At 44.8% G+C, this 19,825-nt stretch overlaps 1 protein-coding gene across 1 annotated transcript in view; it reads left to right on the forward strand.

The window, feature by feature from the left end:
* The window catches only part of EZR (ezrin), a 55,724-nt gene that overhangs the window by 18,940 nt on the left and 16,959 nt on the right, over positions 1–19,825 (forward strand). The window contains exons 3-6 of the mRNA XM_003933769.4: positions 10,960–11,043; positions 16,470–16,565; positions 18,070–18,344; positions 18,938–19,021. Coding sequence (XP_003933818.1) covers positions 10,960–11,043; positions 16,470–16,565; positions 18,070–18,344; positions 18,938–19,021 — 539 coding nt within the window. The remainder of the gene's footprint in view (positions 1–10,959; positions 11,044–16,469; positions 16,566–18,069; positions 18,345–18,937; positions 19,022–19,825) is intronic.

The raw sequence follows: 19,825 nt of genomic DNA on the forward strand, positions 1-19,825 counted from the left end.
CCTTAGCCCCTTAGTATCTGGGATTACAAGCATCACCGCACCCGGCTAATACTTTTTAGTAGAGTAGAGACAGGGTTTCATCACGTTGGCCAGGCTGGTCTTGAACTCCTGGTCTCAAGTAATCCACCCACCTCAACCTTCCAAAGTGCTGGAATTACAGGCAGAAGCCACAGTGCCCAGCCTAGCATGGTGTATTTATACTGTTATTTCCACCTCCTAGAGGTCAACAAGGACACTTAACTCAAGAAGGCTGTTGTTAAGAGGGAATGCTTATCAGAACAGGGATTTGTTTGTTTTTTTTTTTTTTTTTTTTTTTTTGAGATGAAGTCTCACTCTGTCACCCAGGCCGGAGTGCAGTGGCACAATCATTGCTCACTGCAACCTCTGCCTCCCAGGTTCAAGCAATTCTCTTGTCTCAGTCTCCTAAGTAAGCTGGAATTACGGGTGCCCACCTTCACATCTGGCTAATTTTTGTTTTTTTAGTAGAGATGGGGTTTCACCATGTTGGTCAGGCTGGTCTTGAACCCCTGATCTTGTGATCTGCCCGCCTCGGCCTCCCAAAGTGCTGGGATTACAAGCGTGAGCCACCGCATCCAGCCCAGAACAGGGATCTTTGAGGAAAAAGAGCTTAAATATGTGTTCCTGGAATTTCTTCCAGCCCTTCCTTTCCTCAGTGACATGGCTACTGCTATGGGTGGGAATGTTCAGAGAAGAGCCCTGACCAGTGGTGTTGTGATGTCTGCCAAATATACTGTCAGGTCAGTGTCATTAATTGATATATCTATAAAGAGACTTCATTTAATAGAAAATCACATTTTAAGGACCACATTTCTATTTTACTTCTGATGTTTTGAATATTTTGATAAATACCTTTAGCAACATAGTGGTTCTCATCTCAGTCCTCTCTGTCCTTAAAATAAACTTGTACAGCAGGATGGTTTCTGGACTGCCTTTTTGGAGTAAAACTTGGGCACTTCTAACCATATGCTTGCTGGAAACCGTAATAATGTAAAATGTCCCTGGGTTTTCAGTTGCAACTACGTTGATATCATTTTGTTTATAAAACAGTTGTTACTGGGAGCAGCATTGTTCATGTAGGATAGACATTGACTTCATATAATATATGGAAACAAAGTTATCTTTTCAGTGTTGGCCATAACTGCGACACTCTAAAAAAGGTCAGCTTTGCCTGCCTTGACTGAATTAGAGTATCGCATTTCTGCACTAAGCTGGTTAAGGTTTGCTAAGTCAGTGGTAATGTCTTACAGAGGTTGGCTGTTAGCCAGCATCTGTGGAAAACGACCACTGTCTGTCATTGCTAGTGATATAATTTATTCAGTTGGCATATTGTTCTTGGTGAGATAAGGGGCTCAGGATCCAGAGAGACTACTAAAATATGTGAGTCCATCTGTTGTGTTCTGAGGTTTCATTAGGGAAAACCTGTCTGCTAGTACAATGAACAGAGACTTAGGATACTTTTATATAAAGGATTATAAATCAGCAGAGGTAAATACATTAATCTTGGCAAAACGAGCCGTGGCCTTTTGCATTTTCATGACGGCAGGTTCTCCCTCTTCCCCCCACCACCCCACTGTTGGTTATAGCGTGGCCTCAGCCAGCAGCATTGACGTCAGCTGTGAGTGGTTTAGACATGGAAATATAGATCCCTCCCAACCTGAGTCAGACTCTTACCCTGGGGTCCAGGAAGCTGTTTTAACAAGCCCTTGGGTGATTTTTTTTTTTTTTTTTTTCACTTGTTCAAGTTTGAGCACCTTGAGGGCCTGTGAATGGCTGCATATAAGGTACAGCTGGCCGTATGTCTTAAATTGGTTCAAAGGGGTATAAGGCCTCCTCTTCCCACACCAGACTTCATGAAACATGCGTGGTATTGTCATGTTATTGTGAGCATCTGTGAATAGAGCTGGGGGAGAGCCATGTTCAGCCAAGAAAGTCTAAAATAGAAAAGGAGTGCTCTATTACAACTAAACGAATTTTTGTAGTTAGAGTGATGTGTTGTGCTCAGCATCATTGGAGTTAAATGTGGAGCAGTAGCTCACACCTGTAATCCCAGCACTTTGAGAAGCTGAGGTGGGCAGATCCTTTGAGGGTCGGGAGTTCGAGACCACCCTCGGTAACATGATGAAACCCCGTCACTACAAAAAAAATAGAAAAATTAATTGGCTGTGGTGGTAGATGCCAGCTACTCCAGAGGATAAGGTCCCAGCTGCTCTGGAGGCTGAGGTGGGAGAATTGCTTGAACCCTGGAGGTGGAGGTTGCAGTGAGCTGAGATTGCACCACTGCCCTCCAGCCTGGGTGACAGAGCAAGACCCTGTCTTAAAAAAAAAATAAAAAACGTGGACCGGTAAACTAAGTCCCTCTTCCATCGAGGGAGGTCTCTGAAGCAGAAGCTGAGCCACTCTCTCAGCTCTGCCCCGGTGGGGCACCCAGTGGTGCCCAGAAGCAGCAAGGGCTAAGGCGGCAGAGCACAGCATGGGCGTGCTTGATTGGAGCTGCTGCGTTCATGTCTTTGGCAGCCAGCAACTTCTAAGAACAGAATATTTTCATTCAGAACTTAAAAACAGTAAACCTCAAAGTTTTAGTTTTTAAAAATTAATTTTTTGTTTTTCCCTAAAGATTTTTATTCTTTTGAAAATGACCATAATGTAGGTTGAATGCCATTGTTTTTCAGCTGTTTCTTATTTGCAATTGCTGAAAGCAACAAGGAGCAAGTTGAATGTCCATCACCTGAATGGGTAGATAGAAGTGGAGTATTATTGGGCGATAAAGGATGAAGTGCTGGCACATGCTGCAACATGAATAAACCTTTTAAACATGCTAAGTCATGGGATTCAGTCCCGAAAGACTGCATATTATAAAATTCTGTCTCTCTGAAATGTCCAGAATAGGCAAATACTTAGAGAAAGAAAGTAGATTGGTGGTTGCCAGGGGCTGAGGGATCAGGAGGAATGGGGAGTGACTGCCAGTGGCATGGAGTTTTCTTTTTGGGCTGACAAACTATCCCAAAACTAGATGGCAGTGTCCACTGCGTAACTCTGAATATACTAAAAACCACTGAATTACATGTTTTACATGGGTAACTTTTATGGTAAATTATATTTCAATAGCTGCTAGTTAAAGTACATAGTGATTCAACATTAGAGTCAAAATATACAGTGTCGTCTCTATAATTACCCAAATAAGCGAACTGAAATAGCAGCTGCAAAGCTTTTGTAATTCATCATTGGTTGTAAGAATTTCCCATCATACTCCCATTTGTGGGAGAAAGTTTACTGTATCTACTTCCTATCAGCATTTCTAAGTATTTGAAAGGTCTTATCCAAATATTTGAAAGCTGTTAAAAGTTGCTGAAGTGGCACCTTTGGAAGAGAGCTGGAATGTTGGAAAACAGCGTTGACATTTTAAATGATATGGAAGGTCCAGCTCGCAATGTAATCTTGGTGGTGGTTGGATGGCAGCTCTACTCACACTGGTTTTTGAGTAAATGATAATATAGGGATTAATGATAATATAGGGATTAATCTTTTATCAGTGAATCCACTGCCTGCAATTCAAACATACAAATGCTCTCATTTGAATTTCCTTCCTTATTTTAAATGGTTTTCCTGATTTTTGAGTATATAAAAAAATGACTGCAAACTTTTCCTGCAGTGTTCTGGCCACTAAAATCTGGTTCTTTTGTCTTAAGACTCAAGGGTTGCTTGCCTATAATGTTTGTGGAGAAATTGATCTTGGATTTTTCCCTCCTGTCTTGGGCTTTTATTACAGTTTGAATTTGTGCTGTAAAAAATGTGATTGTAGAGGTAATCTTAAACCAAGTTTAAAATATTCTGAGGAAATGGATCTTCCCAGAGGAAAAAATGCATATCTATATTTATTTACCAAAATGAGGAGAATACCCAGGAAATAATGTGGTGGCTGAATATTCAGTAATTATTCATGGAATAGAAGTAAAATACAAAATTTAATTGTCAACTTAATATCTTTTTCATTCCTCAGACTCTTAGAAGACATTTTAGATGCCAATTTGATAAAATTAAACTGGGAAGACTCAGAAATTGTGGTTTCCCAACTATATTCTGAAAAATGCTAGTTCCCTGGGATGCTCCTAGAAATAACCTGTGGGCAGAAGAATCTGGGAGGTGGAGGTTGGCCCCTTCTTGGGCTGCCACTGTTGGCATCAGCATGGCAAACAGGCAACAGCCTTTTAGCTAAAAAGAAGGAAGAAACACTGCAGAGTTATGTGACCTCCAAATATTGCACCCACAGCATATCCCCATTTTTGTCCCTTTCTTTTTCAAAGCCAGATCATTTCAAAGAGAACTACATAGCTGCTGGTTTGGGATGGTGTCAGAAGCCAGGCAAGATGATTTTACGTCATAGAATGATCGAGTTGGAAGGTGCTCACAGATTAAATGGTCTTCAGCCACTGTATATCACCAGCAAGGTGGAACGGGAACAGGGTTGGCCTGAGTGAGGCTGGGGCCACCCCTTGCCACCAGGCCTCTGTGCCAGGCTCAGCAGCTCTAAGGAATAAGCAAAGATGATGTTGGGTTTATTTTGTTTTATGATAGAGGGAATTATTATTCAGTTTATTTAAAAACAAAGCAGATTGAGGTTTAACACCTTTCATGTCCATTGCATTGGAGTGGTAACACCTGTGCCATCATTTGTCTGCCTGAGGGGGTACTTTCCCCTTTGGGAAAGCAAACACAGGTATGTTGTCTCTTCTCAGTGAAAACACTCTACTTGCTGACCTTGAATAGCATTCTAGTGAGTTACTTTTCTCCTACTGGTCAGACACTATTTATTGGCCCTCTGGTTCCTCCTAAGGAGAAGACCCTTCAGGGGGTACTCATACCTCTACTGTCTGATGGCACGTCACACCTGGCCAGTGGGCTTTAAGCCTAGCATTTTCAGAGTGGTAAAAGGCCTCAAGCCATCTAGTCCAAACTCCACCTGCATGCAGATTAGGTAACTGAGGCCCAGTGGCAGGAAGTCATCTGCTGGAGGTCCTCAGGTTACAGAGCTAGCTCTCAAACCCAGGCGTTCTGCTTCCTGTGTCCTGCCTTGGCCTCCCAAAGTGCTTGGATTACAGGCCTGAGCCATTATACCTGGCCAACAAATAGAATTTTGGGGGTGGGGGGGCGGAGGGGTTGAAGTCCAGCTCTGTCACCTAGGCTGGAGTGCAGTGGTATGATCTCGACTCACTGCAACCTCTGCCTCCTGGTTTCAAGTGATTCTCTCTCAGCCTCCTGTGTAGCTGGGATTACAGGTGTGCACTACCATATCTAATTTTTGTACTTTTAGAAGAGACAGGGTTTCACCATGTTGGGCAGGCTGGGCTTGAACTTCTGACCCCAAGTGATCCACCTGCCTTGGCCTCTCAAAGTGCTGGGATTACAGACGTGAGCCACCGCACCTAGCCTAGAATTTTTTAAAGAGTAGATTATTAAGCAGAGGGAGAGTAGAGACACAATTAGTTGTTTATTAATCTACACCATCAACCACATAGTTCTTTTTATCAGGGGGGCAGGTGGTACAGGAGTGAAATTAAACTTTCATTACCACCATTCCCCCCTCACCCCCCAAGCAAAGCATACCTTTAACAAGTTTTTAATATTTTGGCAAGCCTGAGAGAAATACTGCCCTTTTTTGGGTAGATCTTAGATGACTAACCGAATACTGTATATACACACCTGTACCACACATGACTGCAAAGCCTTCACTGAATGCTGTTTTGGATAACAGTATGTAATCTAAGGGGAATTACTAAGACAATAAAAGCTGTAAACCATGTGCTCTTTTTCTCTAGTCTTTGCACATAGTTTGGATTTGTGTGGTGGTATGTTCAACCCCATGGACTTGAGTTTTCTTTGGGACAGTACTTGGGGTGTATCAGAATTATACAGCCCCAGTTCCCCCTTATTCCTGTGACACTGTTGCAAATACAAGAACCAGCTGGTATCCAGATACGTTGGGTTCACTAAAAACAGTAGCTGGCCAGGGAAACCTAATACCCTGATAGTAAAATGGAGAGTTGGGATTTAGATATGTTTTCTCAATTGCTGAAGCCTGGTTTTGTTTTGTTTTGAGTCTCACTCTGTCACCAAGGCTGGAGTGCAGTGGCGCTATCTTGGCTCACTGCAACCTCTGCCTCCCAGGTTCGAGCGATTCTCCTGCCTCAGCTCCGGAGGAGCTGGGATTACAGGCACAAGCCACCATGCTAGGCAAATGTTTTGTATTTTTAGTAGAGACAAGGTTTCTCCATGTTGGCCAGGATGGTCTCAAACGCCTTACCTCAAGTGATCCACCTGCCTCAGCGTAAAGTGCTGGGATTACAGGCTTGAGTTACTGTGCCAGGTCCCAAAGTCTGTTGTTGTTGTTTTTTTCCAAGCCCTTGGATAAGTAGACCAAGTGTGTATGTTAATGGTCCTGTCATCTCAGTGAATGTCTCATTTTAAACTTTGGTGAAAGCTTATGCTGTATTGCAGCACATTATTTTATCTATAACATTGAAAATGTCTTTCTAAACAAGGAACTGATTAGCATGTGGTAGATTAAGGCAGTGCCATGCTGTGGTCGTTAAGCTGGGGAGGATCTCCTCCCTTTTCCCCATAGAGCATTTGGAAATGTGTGTGTAGGTAGAGTTGCTTTTCGATGTTCCAGTGACTGGGGACACTGATGCTAAACGTTCCTGAGCACTTGGGATAGTCTTGCAGAATGAATACTTGTGTTGTCCAGAATGACAAGAGCACCCCCAGTGGGAAACAGTAGTGGCATAATGATTAATCAAGTAACAGACCCGCCCTTTAACTTAAAGCAGCTCGTTCATTTACTTGTTTAGATTTCATGAGTATCTTCTCCTCAGTCTCTACATAAAGACGTAGATTGTAGAGCCGGACCTATGTATGAATATATACGTATATTAAAATTGTGATTCTAAGAGGGGTTCTTAAGATTTTGATATGTCCCCAAATCCAAACTGGAAATTACTCCTTTTGACAGGGCCAGTGGATTCCTATTGCTGGTCCCACTGTTATTACTGCAGTGCCAGAACAACTCCTTGATCATTATTCTTATTTTTTTAAAGAGGATCTCACTCTGTCATTCAGGCTGTGGTGCAGTGGCTCCATCATAGCTTACTGTAGCCTCTACCTCTTTGGCTCAGTTGATCCTCCCACCTCAGTTTCCCAAGTAGCTGGGACTACAGGGGCCCATCACCATGCCTGCCTAATTTTCTTATTTTTTGTAGAGATGGGGGCTTGACATGTTGCCAGGGCTAGTCTCAAACTCATGGACTCAAGTGATCTGCCTGCCTTGGTTTCCCACAGTGCTGGGATTACAGGCATGAGCCACTGGGCCTGGCCTTCCTGATCTTTAGACTCGCAATCATTGTTTGAGGTTGTATACCATAGGTATTGATTTCCCATGGGGGTTGGGGCATAGGTAAAGAATTTTGTGGAACAATAGGACCAGCTAAGACTTGGCATTGTGTTGGAGCTGTTGGTGCTCAGATGAAGTTGGTAGGAAGTGTAGATTTGTTGACTCATTTAGAGCTTCTCAGTAGCTTAATTTTTAAGTTCACTTTCTACACACTACTGGGTTGTTACAACCAGCCTCAGTAAAAGTATTCTTTTTACAAGTGACTTGCTTTTTCAAGTCAGGCGCCGTGGCTCCTGTGGATAATCCCTGCACTTTGGGAGGCTGAGGTGGGCGAATCACTTGAGGTCAGGAGTTCAAGACCAGCCTGGCCAACATGGTGAAACCCTGTCTGTACTAAAATTACAAAATTTAGCCAGACTTGGTGGTGGGCACCTGTAATCCCAGCTACTCAGGAGGCCGATGCGGGAGAATCTCTTGAACCCAGGAAGCAGACGTTGCAGTGAGCCTAGATCAGGCGTCCCCAAACTACCACTCGTGTGCGGCCCCCTGAGGCCGTTTATTCGACCCCCCGCCGCACTTCAAGAAGGGGCACCTCTTTCATTGGTCGTCAGTGAGAGGAGCACAGTATGTGGCGGCCCTCCAACGGCCTGAGGGACAGTGAACTGGCCCCCTGTGTAAAAAGTTTGGGGATGCCTGGGCTAGATGGTGCCATTGCACTCCAGCCTGGGCGACAGAGTGAGACTCTGTCTCAGAAAAACAAAACAAGTTACTTGCTTTTTCAAAGGGTTGTATGAACTTTGGTCAGTTATGAAACTGATTTCAGAACCAAAATTGTAAATTCAGAACCATTGTAAATTCCTGCTAATCAGTTTGCAAAATGATTAATATCTTTTTAATGTTAATTATTAGCCTTGGTTTCAGGAGATGTCGTTTTCACACTGTCTTCCAACTTGGACCCAGGTCTAGAATTTAGAGTCTGAAATCTTGTGTGCATGGACTCTGGTCATTTGTATTTGTCTTAACCAGGTAGTGGCCTTCAGTCAGTTCTGACTGTACTTGGGTTTCCACGTCTGAATCAGTAGATAGCAGAGAAAGAAAAGTATACCCAGGGCACTGCGATTGTGAGTGCACTCCCTTCCACTTCGGTTTTGAGTGTGGTATGTCATTGTTGGCTTCTGTGTATGTAGCTGGAGCTGCATTGGCAACTGAAATATTTGACTTGGGGCTGGTTTTCCCATCTGTAATACATGCCCTTGGAGATGAGAGAAATACTTGCTTTATTTTATGCTTCATAACAGCCATTTTGTGATTTAAAAAAAAAATTACAGGAAATGAAATGAAAGAAAAGTGGGTTTTTGTATTTTAGTATGATTAAAGGCTTTAAAACATGTCTCATTGCCTCTCAGTAAACTTGAGTTTTTTAACTTCCGGACTTGCGATTGTGGAGAAAACTTGTTTTAAAAAATCCAGAAAATGATACCTTACTTCTATAATTGTAATACCAGTCAGGGAGCCTTTAAGGCATATTGGATGTATATTAGAGGATCTCTCAGTCATCACAGTGACATACGTGTGGTACCCTGGCTAGATAATGAAACCTCTGTCAAAACCTCTGTCACCAAATGCTGGCACAGGTTTTATGTCCTCATTACATTTACACCTGCGTTAGGAAGAATCCTAACGTTAGGTTAGCTATCTCTGTAGCTTCTATATATTTTACTTGAAAGATGGTGAGAAGCAAACATTTCTTAATATTAAGCATTATAATTGCTGTGTGGCTCTGCTACTTTCCTTTGGGACAGTGATATAAAGTAGCCAGATTTCAGCATTTTTCATATGCTTTGGTAAATCTGGGGTTTTTCTTTCTTTCTTTTTTTTTTTTTTTTTTTTGAGACAGAGTTTTGCCCTTGTTACGCAGGCTGGAGTACAATGGCCCGATCTTGGCTCACCGCAACCTCCACCTCCTGGGTTCAAGCAATTCTCCTGCCTCAGCCTCCCGAGTAGCTGGGACTACAGGCGTGCGCCACCATGCCCAGCTAATTTTTGTATTTTTAGTAGAGACGGGGTTTCACCATGTTGACCAAGATGGTCTTGATCTGTTGACCTCATGATCCACCTGCCTCAGCCTCCCAAAGTGCTGGGATTATAGGCGTGAGCAACCGTATCCGGTCTAAATCTGGGGTTTTTCAAGTGATACAATTGAAAACTACCTTGATGTAAGTGGGTTTTGTTTTTGTTTTTGTTTTGAGACGGAGTTTTGCTCGGTTGTCCAGGCTGGAATGCAGTGACACAATCTCAGCTCACCACATCCTCTACCTCCCTGGTTCAAGTGGTTCTCCTGCCTCAGCCTCCCAAGTAGCTGGGACTACAGGCATGTGCCACCGTGCCCAGCTAATTTTTGTATTTTTAATAGAGATGGGGTTTCACCACGTTGGCCAGGCTGGTATCGAACTCCTGACTTCAGAAAGTCATCCACCTGCCTTGGCCTCCCAAAATGCTGGGATTACAGATGTGAGCCACCACGCCCGGCCATGTTTTGTGCTTTTAAAACAACTACATAGCAACATTAGAAATATTTTTAAGGCCTTCCCATCACTACCACCTCAATTCTGTGTCTCACCATCCTAATACTATTTCTATTTTTACATTTTTTCATCTCTTGTCTATATAGATCTGACATTTGCATTGAGAGAGTTTTGCTTGTCAAATTTTTAATTTTAGAAGCAGTTTGTCCAGTTTCTGTTGTCTTCACAATTAAAATTTCATGTCACAACATCATCTGTCTTTGACATGTCTTTGGACATTTTACCATTTCTCTCACTCTGATTTCTAAGGTTGCTGCAAACCTTCTGGCACAAAGCTTTCTCTCTTCCCTTCTCTGGCTTCCTTGGTCCCTTGGGAGCCCTGCTGCCTCCTTTGGCTGTTGTAAGGCTCCCATGAGATGGTGCATGAAAAAACAGGTTAAAGAATTTCTGTTAAAAAAAAAAAAAAAAAAAACTGCTAGGTTGGCAAGGTGACCCATGCCTGTCATCTCAGCACTATGGGAGACTGAGGTGGGAGGCTTGCTTGAGCCTAGGAGCTCAAGACCAGCCTGGGTGGCATAGTGAGACCCTGTCTCTACCCACAAAAAAAAAAAAAAAAAAACACTAGGCATGGTGGCGCACCTATATAGTGCCAGCTACTCAAGAGGCTGAGGTGGGAGGTGCTCACATGAGCCCTGGGAGGTCATGGCTGTAGTGAGATAAGATCGTGCCACTGCACTCCAGCTTGGGTGACAGAGCAAGACTATTTCTCAAAGAAAAACTACTTAGCCTTAAGTGTCAGTGTGCTTTATCAAAGCAAAGAGGCTGCATTTGGTTCACACTGTGCCCCTGCTGAGGTGTCCCCAGCCATCTGCAGTCAGGAGTGGTATGTGGCTTCCTGACTAGCACAGGAACCCATGTCACAGCCCTGTGCCGTTGCCACACTGAGGGCCAGCTTATGTAAAAGGTGCAGGAGGTTATCAGAAGAAAGAGGACTCAGTTAAGGGTAATTTGTTTCATTCTGTTTTTCAGATCAATGTCCGAGTTACTACCATGGATGCAGAGCTGGAGTTTGCAATCCAACCAAATACAACTGGAAAACAGCTTTTTGATCAGGTCGGTCTCTGAACTTGAGAGTTAACTACCCATGCACCTGCCCCCCAAAAAAAAATTGCTCTGCGACATCTCAGTTATATTGTTTGTTAAGCATATTACTTTGGTGTACTCATTTGAGGTAATAGATGAGAAGGATCTTTTAAATGGCAAAAGTACTATTTCATGATAGCATTATAAAATGCATTTTATAGACACGTTTATCCTGCCTAGGAGGTGTATGAAAGCACACTGCTATCTGCTGTGTACAGCCAGGTGGATTCAGTGTGCTACCAAGCATGGAAGCGAAGCACAAGAGAGAGTGATTGTGCTTGTCAGTGTAAGGAGGTGCTGGCCTGTGTGTCTCTCACCCTGTGTTAGAGACACCACTTCCTACCCCCAGCCACCTCCACCTCCGGAGTAGAACCCCTCTCACTGCATCGATGAGTAAATGCTCAGTTGTTTCAGCTTCTTGTTTCTAAGTGGGTCATACCTGGACATCTATGAAAAGAAATGAAGATTTCGAGAAAATTCGCTTTTTAAAATTGGAAGATTTTAAAAATTATTAGTGATATTACAAGTTATTTAAATAATACTTTTTTTTTTTTGCCCTAATAGCTACTCAAATACAATTGTGTGTGTGTGTGTGTGTGTGTGTGTGTGTGTGTGTGAGAGAGAGAGACTGAGTCTCACTCTGTCACCCAGGTTGGAGTGCAGTGGCACATTCTTGGCTCACTGCAACCTCCATCTCCCAGGTTCAAGCGATTCTCCTGCCTCAGCCTCCTATGTAGCTGGGATTACAGGCGTGCACACCACGCCCCGCTAATTTTTGTGTTTTTAGTAGAGACAGGGTTTCACCATGTTGGTCAGGCTGGTCTCGAACTCCTGACCTCAAGTGATCACCTGCCTTGGCCTCCCAAAGTACTGGGGTTACAGGTGTGAGCCACCACACCCGGGTCAAATACAATCTTACTGGCTTGGATTTGTTTCCCAGTCAAGGAGTGACTAAAACCATTAATTGGCATTTTTACAGCTTTATGTCACAGGTAAATCATTTTCTGCAAAGGGAAGGAGGGTAAATATTTTCGGCTTGCAGCCCACACGGTTGCTGTCACAACTACTCAGCTCTGCCATTGTAGTATTGAAAGCAGCCATAAACACGTGAAGATTCGAATATGGCAGTGTTCTAGTAAAGCTCCATATGGACACTGATATTTTTATGTAATTTCCCCATCACCACCATTGAAAAAAATATAAACCCCTTCTTAGCGTATGGGCTGCACAACCAGCCAGCACACAAGACTTGGTCCGTGGGCCTTAGCTTGCTGCCCTGCGTTATTAACAACTTTCTCCTGTAGCTGTAGTTCAGCACAGAACCAGCTTTGCAGACGTGTACAGCAGTGCCCTGCACATGGCAAGGCACCAAGGAGGCGCCCATCCAACACCTCACACTGTTTCAAAATGTCAGGCTCTGTGATCTCTCTCTTGTTTCTTTTTTGATACTCAACAGTGTTTTCGTTTCTTAACAAAACGCCTTAGATATTTGATTCAGCAGGAGCATCCCTCTAAAGAATACTCATTTTTGGTAAAACGTTTTTTGAACACATTTTATTATAAATGACCCCTTCAGATGGACATGGGTAGAGCCACTAGATCTCACCTTATGGTTTATATTAGAAAACACAGTCCTCTTCCCTCCCCCCTCTCTCCCATTTCCCTGCCTGACTTTGTGAACTAAGTAGGCCAGAGGTTGTGGAGTAGGAAGGACCAGAAATGCCTTTGTGGCCCTAGTCAGTAACGCAGGTCACTGGAAGGCCCGTCCACCTCACACTGAGTATCTTTGAGCACACTCAGGTGTCAGAAAAGACTTTCTTGAGATGTGTAGCGCAGAATGATTCCCCATTGCTGCATATTCCTCGTGAGACATGGAGTTCAGTTTTAGTAAGGATGGTGAGCCACCAGGAAGGCTGTGGTAACTTTTCTGTGGAAGAGTTCTGAGTTCTAAAGAAAGCAAGATCTTCTTTTCTGGGCTAAGTAGATTCTGCTCTGGGGCCAGTAGAGGAGCAGAACCAGATGTGAGTTACAAGTCCTTTGAACCATAGCATCTTGTCCTGAGGGGCCCTACTGGTAGAAGTGATATTCTGTGTTCTAGCACTAAACCCAGAAATTAGAGCACGTGGTGATTGGGAAACCTGGGAGGGAGAATTTTAGCACACTTAAGACTATAGGAGACTCCACCCATGCTGGATCATATCTCCCTCTCTGAAAATGAACACCTAGCAGCAGTGGGCTGGCTCCATGCAGCAAAGCACACAGGTGCCAGGTGGTGCCCAGGTGGACACCTCCAGGGTGGGTGCAGTGCTAGTGGCTAGTCATTGCGACAGCGTCCACTAGTATTTTCAGGTCGTTCGTGGGCCTGCCTCACCAGGTGAGGATAAAGATATTTACTGCTCTGGGCGAGGCTGGACTTGGGATAAAAATTTAAAGGTTTCTCCTGAAAGATAATCCTGAAGTAAGTTGAGTGGTGCCAGCTGAACCTTGTGTGGTACACCTGCGTCGCAGGGCCCTGGCTTCTAGTGTTGATTCTGCAGAATGTCCCTTGGTTAGCCTCCTGGACCCTGAGTCCTTACCTATAAGAATGCTGAGATCTTCTACAGCACAAACTTTAAAGCAGGGATGGAAGCCCTAGGATAAGGAGAAAAACTAGGTTGTAGTTATAGAGAAGTTTCTGATGGAAAGCTCATTCCTGGACCTGGATGTCAGTGAAAATAAGGCCTTGAAGGGAATAGGGTAAAAGAGATTGGAGGTAAAGTAGTCAGCCTTCCGCCCCCAACACCCCTCTGTTACTTAGCTCTCTTCTGCAGCCCCCACCCCAGTCCAGCGTCAAGCCCTGGAGTGCTCTTGCTTTAGCCCTGGGTCCTAGTCCAGGCCTTCATTGTGATGGAGAACACCCCGGGGTCAACTGCCACTTGGAGGGTAGAGCCAGGGCCGGACTGCAGCCCAGGTGTCGTGATGAGCCGGCCCACCCATGCTGGAGGCTCCTGATTGGGAGGATCTGCTCCAGCTGTTGCTTGGAATTGAGTTAGACATCTCCCACCATTTCCTTCCTAAAAAATCTGCTATTTAAAACACCACTGAGCCCAGCACTTTGGAAGGTCGAGGCAGGAGGATTGCTTGAGCTCACTCTCCTGTAGGCTACCAGCCTTGGCAACATGGCAAACACCTATCTCTACAAGGAATTTAAAAGTTAGCCAGGTATTGTGGCACATGCCTGTAGTCTCAGCTACTCAGGTGGCTGAGGTGGGGAGGTGGGAGAATCGCTTAGGCCCAGAAGATTGAGACTTCGTTGAGCCAAGATTTTACCACTGCACTCCAGCCTGGGAAATAGCATAAGACCCTGTCTCAAAAACCAAACCAAAAAAAAAAAAAACAAAAAAAAAAGACCAAACACCACTGAGGTGGAGTTAGCGGGTAGACACAGATGTAGAGACTCTGCACCCATGGTGTGTCAGGATTCGCCAATGAAGGGAATGGTAAGGGGTGTTCTCTAGGAATGTTGGCTTTTTCCTTTCAGGGATGACCTATGGATTGGTTTTTAGAGGGGACTGAAGAGAGGAAGATTGTTTAATTCTAATGTGTCCCTTTGGGGAAGGCTTTGTGTGAGCAGTAGGATTCTACAGCACACACTGAGCATAGTTAGCCTGAAGATCGATGGAAGATTCCTGCTGTGAAGGTGCATGCAGGTCAGGGCAGCCAGGAATGGGCCTCGCTGAGAGAGGCTCTTGGCTGGACTGCATGGTGTGGTTGCGGGGTCTGTGATTTGCCCCATGGAAGGAGGATGGCCACAGCATAGCAGATGGAGAAGAGGGTCATCAGCTGTGGCCCCGAAAATCCATGAGAGCCTGAACACTATGGAGGACAGAAGCCAAGTGGACAAGAGATTATTTCTGCCTGGTTCAGATGTGCAGGCAGAGGCTGCAGTTGGGCGAACTGAGGGATGATGTCAGAGCGCAAGCAGTTGCTTAGGCAGATGGGGTTTTCTTGTGCAACTTTGAAATAACCCAGAGAGGAAGGCCAGGCAGGTTTCATATCAGGTGGCAAGATGGAGGCTTGTGAGGAACAAGACATTAGCAGGACTATATACTGAAACCTGGTCTTTGAATTCAGTTTTCTCTGTGCTTTGCTACCATAAAAACAAAAAAACATGGGGTTTCACAAAAGACTTGGGAGCAAAGCACTGCACAAAAAGTCTAAATGTGTGTCTCGTATCATTCCATGATGAAGAAGCTTGCTTACAGCCTCTCCCGTCCCCTTTCGGTGACTGGGAAGAGGGGAAGAACAGGTCAGTCCTGGGCATTTAATAAACAGACTCTGAAAGCTTTAAGGAGCCTCTGGCCTTCCCGCACTCTTCAGATGAAGAAACAGGCCCAAATGGGGAGTTTATGTGGAGTTCTAGGATTTACTTTAAGCAAGTGATCTGTGTATCTGAGTTGTCATTTCTAATGTATTCAGCCCTCTTTGCCATTAAATATGATAGAAGCCATGTATTTGAAGAATGGTAGCAGGTTTTTTTTTAGGTTTTGCATTACATATTATGGGATTTTAAATTAATATGTCAACTATATATACATATATATAGTCAAACTTGTCTGGGACTCGGTTTAGATGATGTTCAACAAGTGCCCACAGCAAGTTCAACTATCATTGCTTTTCTGTTTCTGAGACACTCAGAATAAGCAGCTGAGGACTTCTCTGTAATGCACAGCAGAGCCTTGAAGATGTGAAATTCTTGTTGTGACCTAGGGTCAGGATTCTGCCTTTGCTGGATCAGAATATCCCATTTTTGGAGGCCTAAAGACGCAGGTTCCTCTGGGCACCCCTGTGCATTGCCACCCTTTCTTCCCAGAGGTCTGCCACCACCTGTTTTCCTGCCTTTCCTAGGACTTCTTTGTCCCTGTTCCTAGTAAGTCAGACCCGTGGGCCAGCTGGCTGAGAGGCAGAGACAGCCAGAGGAGGCTCGAGTGTGGTGCTGAGTACTTTAGTCTTCCGCGTGAGCATATCTGACGGGCAGTAACGCACCCATCACACTGACCCCTTGGGGGGCTGCGGGCTCCTGTGGTTCTATGTGCTGGCCATAACCCACCCTGCTGGATTTTATGCAGGAGAGCATCCTGGAGTATAAAGGAATAGAAGTGAGATTTTCTAAGATTTGAAAATAGAACCCTGAATCTGCTCAAATTTATATTAAAAATAAGTTGTTCATGGCTTTGAGATAATAGGCTTGGTTAGTAGCAAGTTATTTAAGAGAGCACAAAAAAGGTATTGCCCAGTGGTTGGACTGAGCAGACGTCCTGGTTTCCTGGGACTCTGCTAGACCATGTGATGAACAGCCGCCAAAAGCTGTTGCCCTTTTGAGTTTCTCTTGACTGTTGAGTCTCTCTCTCACTCAGGTGGTAAAGACTATAGGTCTCCGGGAAGTGTGGTACTTTGGCCTCCAGTATGTGGATAATAAAGGATTTCCTACCTGGCTGAAGCTGGATAAGAAGGTAAGTCAGGGTTAACTATTTACAGGCTGTGGATTGGGCGTTGGTCTGCTTTGTCGATATTGGAACTGGAGCTCCTTACCCTGTCTTTTGTTTTCTGTTCCTTTTTTGTTTGTGTAAAAGTTTTGAGAGACAAAAAGGTTGCAAGTTTCTAGTAAATGGGGATATCGATTGTAAATCAGATCCTGGCATTTCTCCATACTGCTCACTCATCGGAGCATATGATGGTTAATTGCATAGCTTTTAGTTGACCTTAGTTTCTTTCAATGAGAGTGTTAATCTTATAAACTGAATCATCCACTGTTTTGTAAGAATCTGTTACTGCTTTGTTTGAACCTGTGATAGATTATCTTCCAACTTTAAAGATTGGATGAATTCCATTAACTATCTATAAAGAAAAGTAGTAAGATAAACTTTTTTTTCTTCAAATTCTTGGAAATTATCCTTTTTTCCCAAACGTCCACTTTCCTCCCAAGTCATAGCAACAAGTTAGAAAGATGATGGGAGGTGGGGAAGCGTGAAGGAGCAGGAGTAATTCTTAAGAGTAGTTTGGGCTCCAGGGCCTGATTGGCACGTGGCCAGATTCCAAGTCACTGTGGGGTCATTTCCAAATTTGAGTCTCTAGAATTGAGAACATCATCCCGTGAGGACTGGGGCTTAGTGGCGCAGTAGCTTTGATTTCCAGCTAAGCGCAAGAGTGTGATAATACTTGCTTTTTTGTTTGTTTGAGATAGAGTCTCACTCAGTCACACAGCCTAGAGTGCAATGGCACGATCTTGGCTTACTGCAACCTCTGCCTGCTGAGTCCAAGTGATTCTCCTGCCTCAGCCTTCTGAGTAGCTGGGACTACAGGTGCCCACCACCACTCCTGGCTAATTTTTTGTATTTTTAGTAGAGACGGGGTTTCACCGTGTTAACCAGGATGGTCTCAATCTCCTGACCTCATGATCACCCCGCTTCCGCTCCCCAAAGTGCTGGGATTACAGGCGTGAGCCACCGCACCTGGCCTGGTTTTTTTTTGTTGTTGTTTTTGTTTTTCAAAGACAGGGTCTTGCTCTGTCATCCAGGCTGGGTGCAGTGGTGCCATCAGAGCTCACTGCAGCCTCGAACTCCTGAACTCAGAGGTTCTTCCTGCTCAGCTTTTTGAATAACTAGGACTATAGGCATGCACCACCATCCCCAGCTAACTTTTTTTTAAAAAATGTTGTAGAGATGGGAGCTCTCTACATTGCCCAGGCTAGTCTCAAACTCCTGGGCTCAGGTGATCCTCCTGCCTTATCCTGCCAAAGCACTGAGATTATAGGCATGAATCATGCCTGGCCTGTGATAGCACTTTTGACTGACTAACCTTTTTTGTCTGGAGCTGAAAAGTTGGCTTTAAGAGTAAATATTATCTTCTGAAAACTGGCCTGATGGCCTCATTGAGTCTTGGTTAGAAGCCTGTGTTGGGGACAGCGGGCCTTTGTCGGGTTCGGTTCGTGTCGAGAGTCTGGTTTGCTCTGTCCAGGTGTCTGCCCAGGAGGTCAGGAAGGAGAATCCCCTCCAGTTCAAGTTCCGGGCCAAGTTCTACCCTGAAGATGTGGCTGAGGAGCTCATCCAGGACATCACCCAGAAACTTTTCTTCCTTCAAGTGAAGGAAGGGATCCTTAGCGACGAAATCTACTGCCCCCCTGAGACTGCCGTGCTCCTGGGGTCCTATGCTGTGCAGGCCAAGTTTGGGGACTACAACAAAGATGTGCACAAGTCTGGGTACCTCAGCTCTGAGCGGTTGATCCCTCAAAGGTGAGCACAGGGTGACCTGGCCTGGGCAGGAGCCGTCATGTCATCCTCTGCAGGGAGAAGTGATTGCATTAGAAGCACAGTTTAAAAACGAAAGGACTTCATCAATGTCATGTGCTCCTTCACGCTGGGACTCTAGTCATTAAGGCACTGACCCGACCTGAAGCATAGCTAGGGAAGCGAGCTACCATTCCTCATGGAAACTAAAGAGCTGCCATATCCTGTGGGATGCAGCAGCATAGCAAACTTCTCAACCTGACTGCTTAGCTCCTCCTGGGTTTGATAGGTTGGCCCCTATGTAGTCTGTTTTTATTTACTAATGGTCACAAAATTACCCCATTTGGAAGAAGAGGCCACTTAAAATACCTTCTTAATTTTTCCAGCAGAACCGAGTTCTTGTTCAAAATGCTAAGTCTTCCAGGTTAATCATCATAAATAGAAATGCTACACATCAGGAAATAGAAACCAAAGCTCTTTGGGATTGATTGACTGATTTGAATGGAAAGTAAGGATTTGAATGTGGGTGGTAAGTGGGCCTCCTTCCTTGCCTGTCACAGCCCTTAAGGATGGCAGTGCTGTTTCCTTTTGCATTCCAGAGTCATGGACCAGCACAAACTTACCAGGGACCAGTGGGAAGACCGGATCCAGGTGTGGCATGCGGAACACCGTGGGATGCTCAAGTGAGTGCTGGGTCTTGCTGTGGGGATCTGGCCATCTCCCTGCTCTCCAGCGTGTCTTTTCCTGTGACTCTCGTTAGTGCTTTAAAGGGCTCTGTGTCAGGCCTGAGCTTCAGCCCTAGTGCCCTGTGAAGACCATGAGGGAACTGAGCTAAACATGGGGTTTTCTCAGGGGAGATTTTTGTTTTTATTTTTTTAAAGCCAGGTGTCTTGCTCAGGGAAGCAGTTTAGCTCAAGCCTTCAGGTTCTAAAAGCTTACACCCTCCTTTTGGAGAATGTGTTATCTCTAAACTTCATTGTTCACCTGCAGTCAGCATTTTTTTCTCTCTCTCTGTCAAAGAGGTGCTGGTTTGCTCATTGATTGAAGGTAGTTGTCTTACAAAGTATAAATGAAGAAGGATCCCAAGTGAGAAATCCTGATATCAGAGAACCTGGGCATGAGGAGGGACTCGGGGCTATTAACGTAAGATGTAGCTGGACCCCCGATTCTGGGTGTTCTCGTCCTAGAGCCTCACCTCTGGCCTAGTCTTGCGACTCTGCATTATTTCAGCTTCTGAAGTTTGTGGTTTGCGCCTCAGATTTTGTGCTTCAGGGTTTCCTGCCTGGCCCAAGCATCCTTTATGGAAGGAAAACAACTCACAGCCTGTGAGGAGGGTGGTGGGAGCCCCAGAAGACATGTGGGCAAGAGAAAAGGAGGCTTGTGCAGAGCGATAAAACTTACAAGAAAAACCTGTCGGAGAAGCCAGTGTGAATCAGTTCTTCCTGAGTGTGTGGGGTTTGGTAGTGAGGGTCCAGGGCAGCACAGAG

This window comes from Saimiri boliviensis, chromosome 4, assembly GCF_048565385.1.
Source record: "Saimiri boliviensis isolate mSaiBol1 chromosome 4, mSaiBol1.pri, whole genome shotgun sequence".
Lineage (NCBI taxonomy): Eukaryota > Metazoa > Chordata > Mammalia > Primates > Cebidae > Saimiri > Saimiri boliviensis.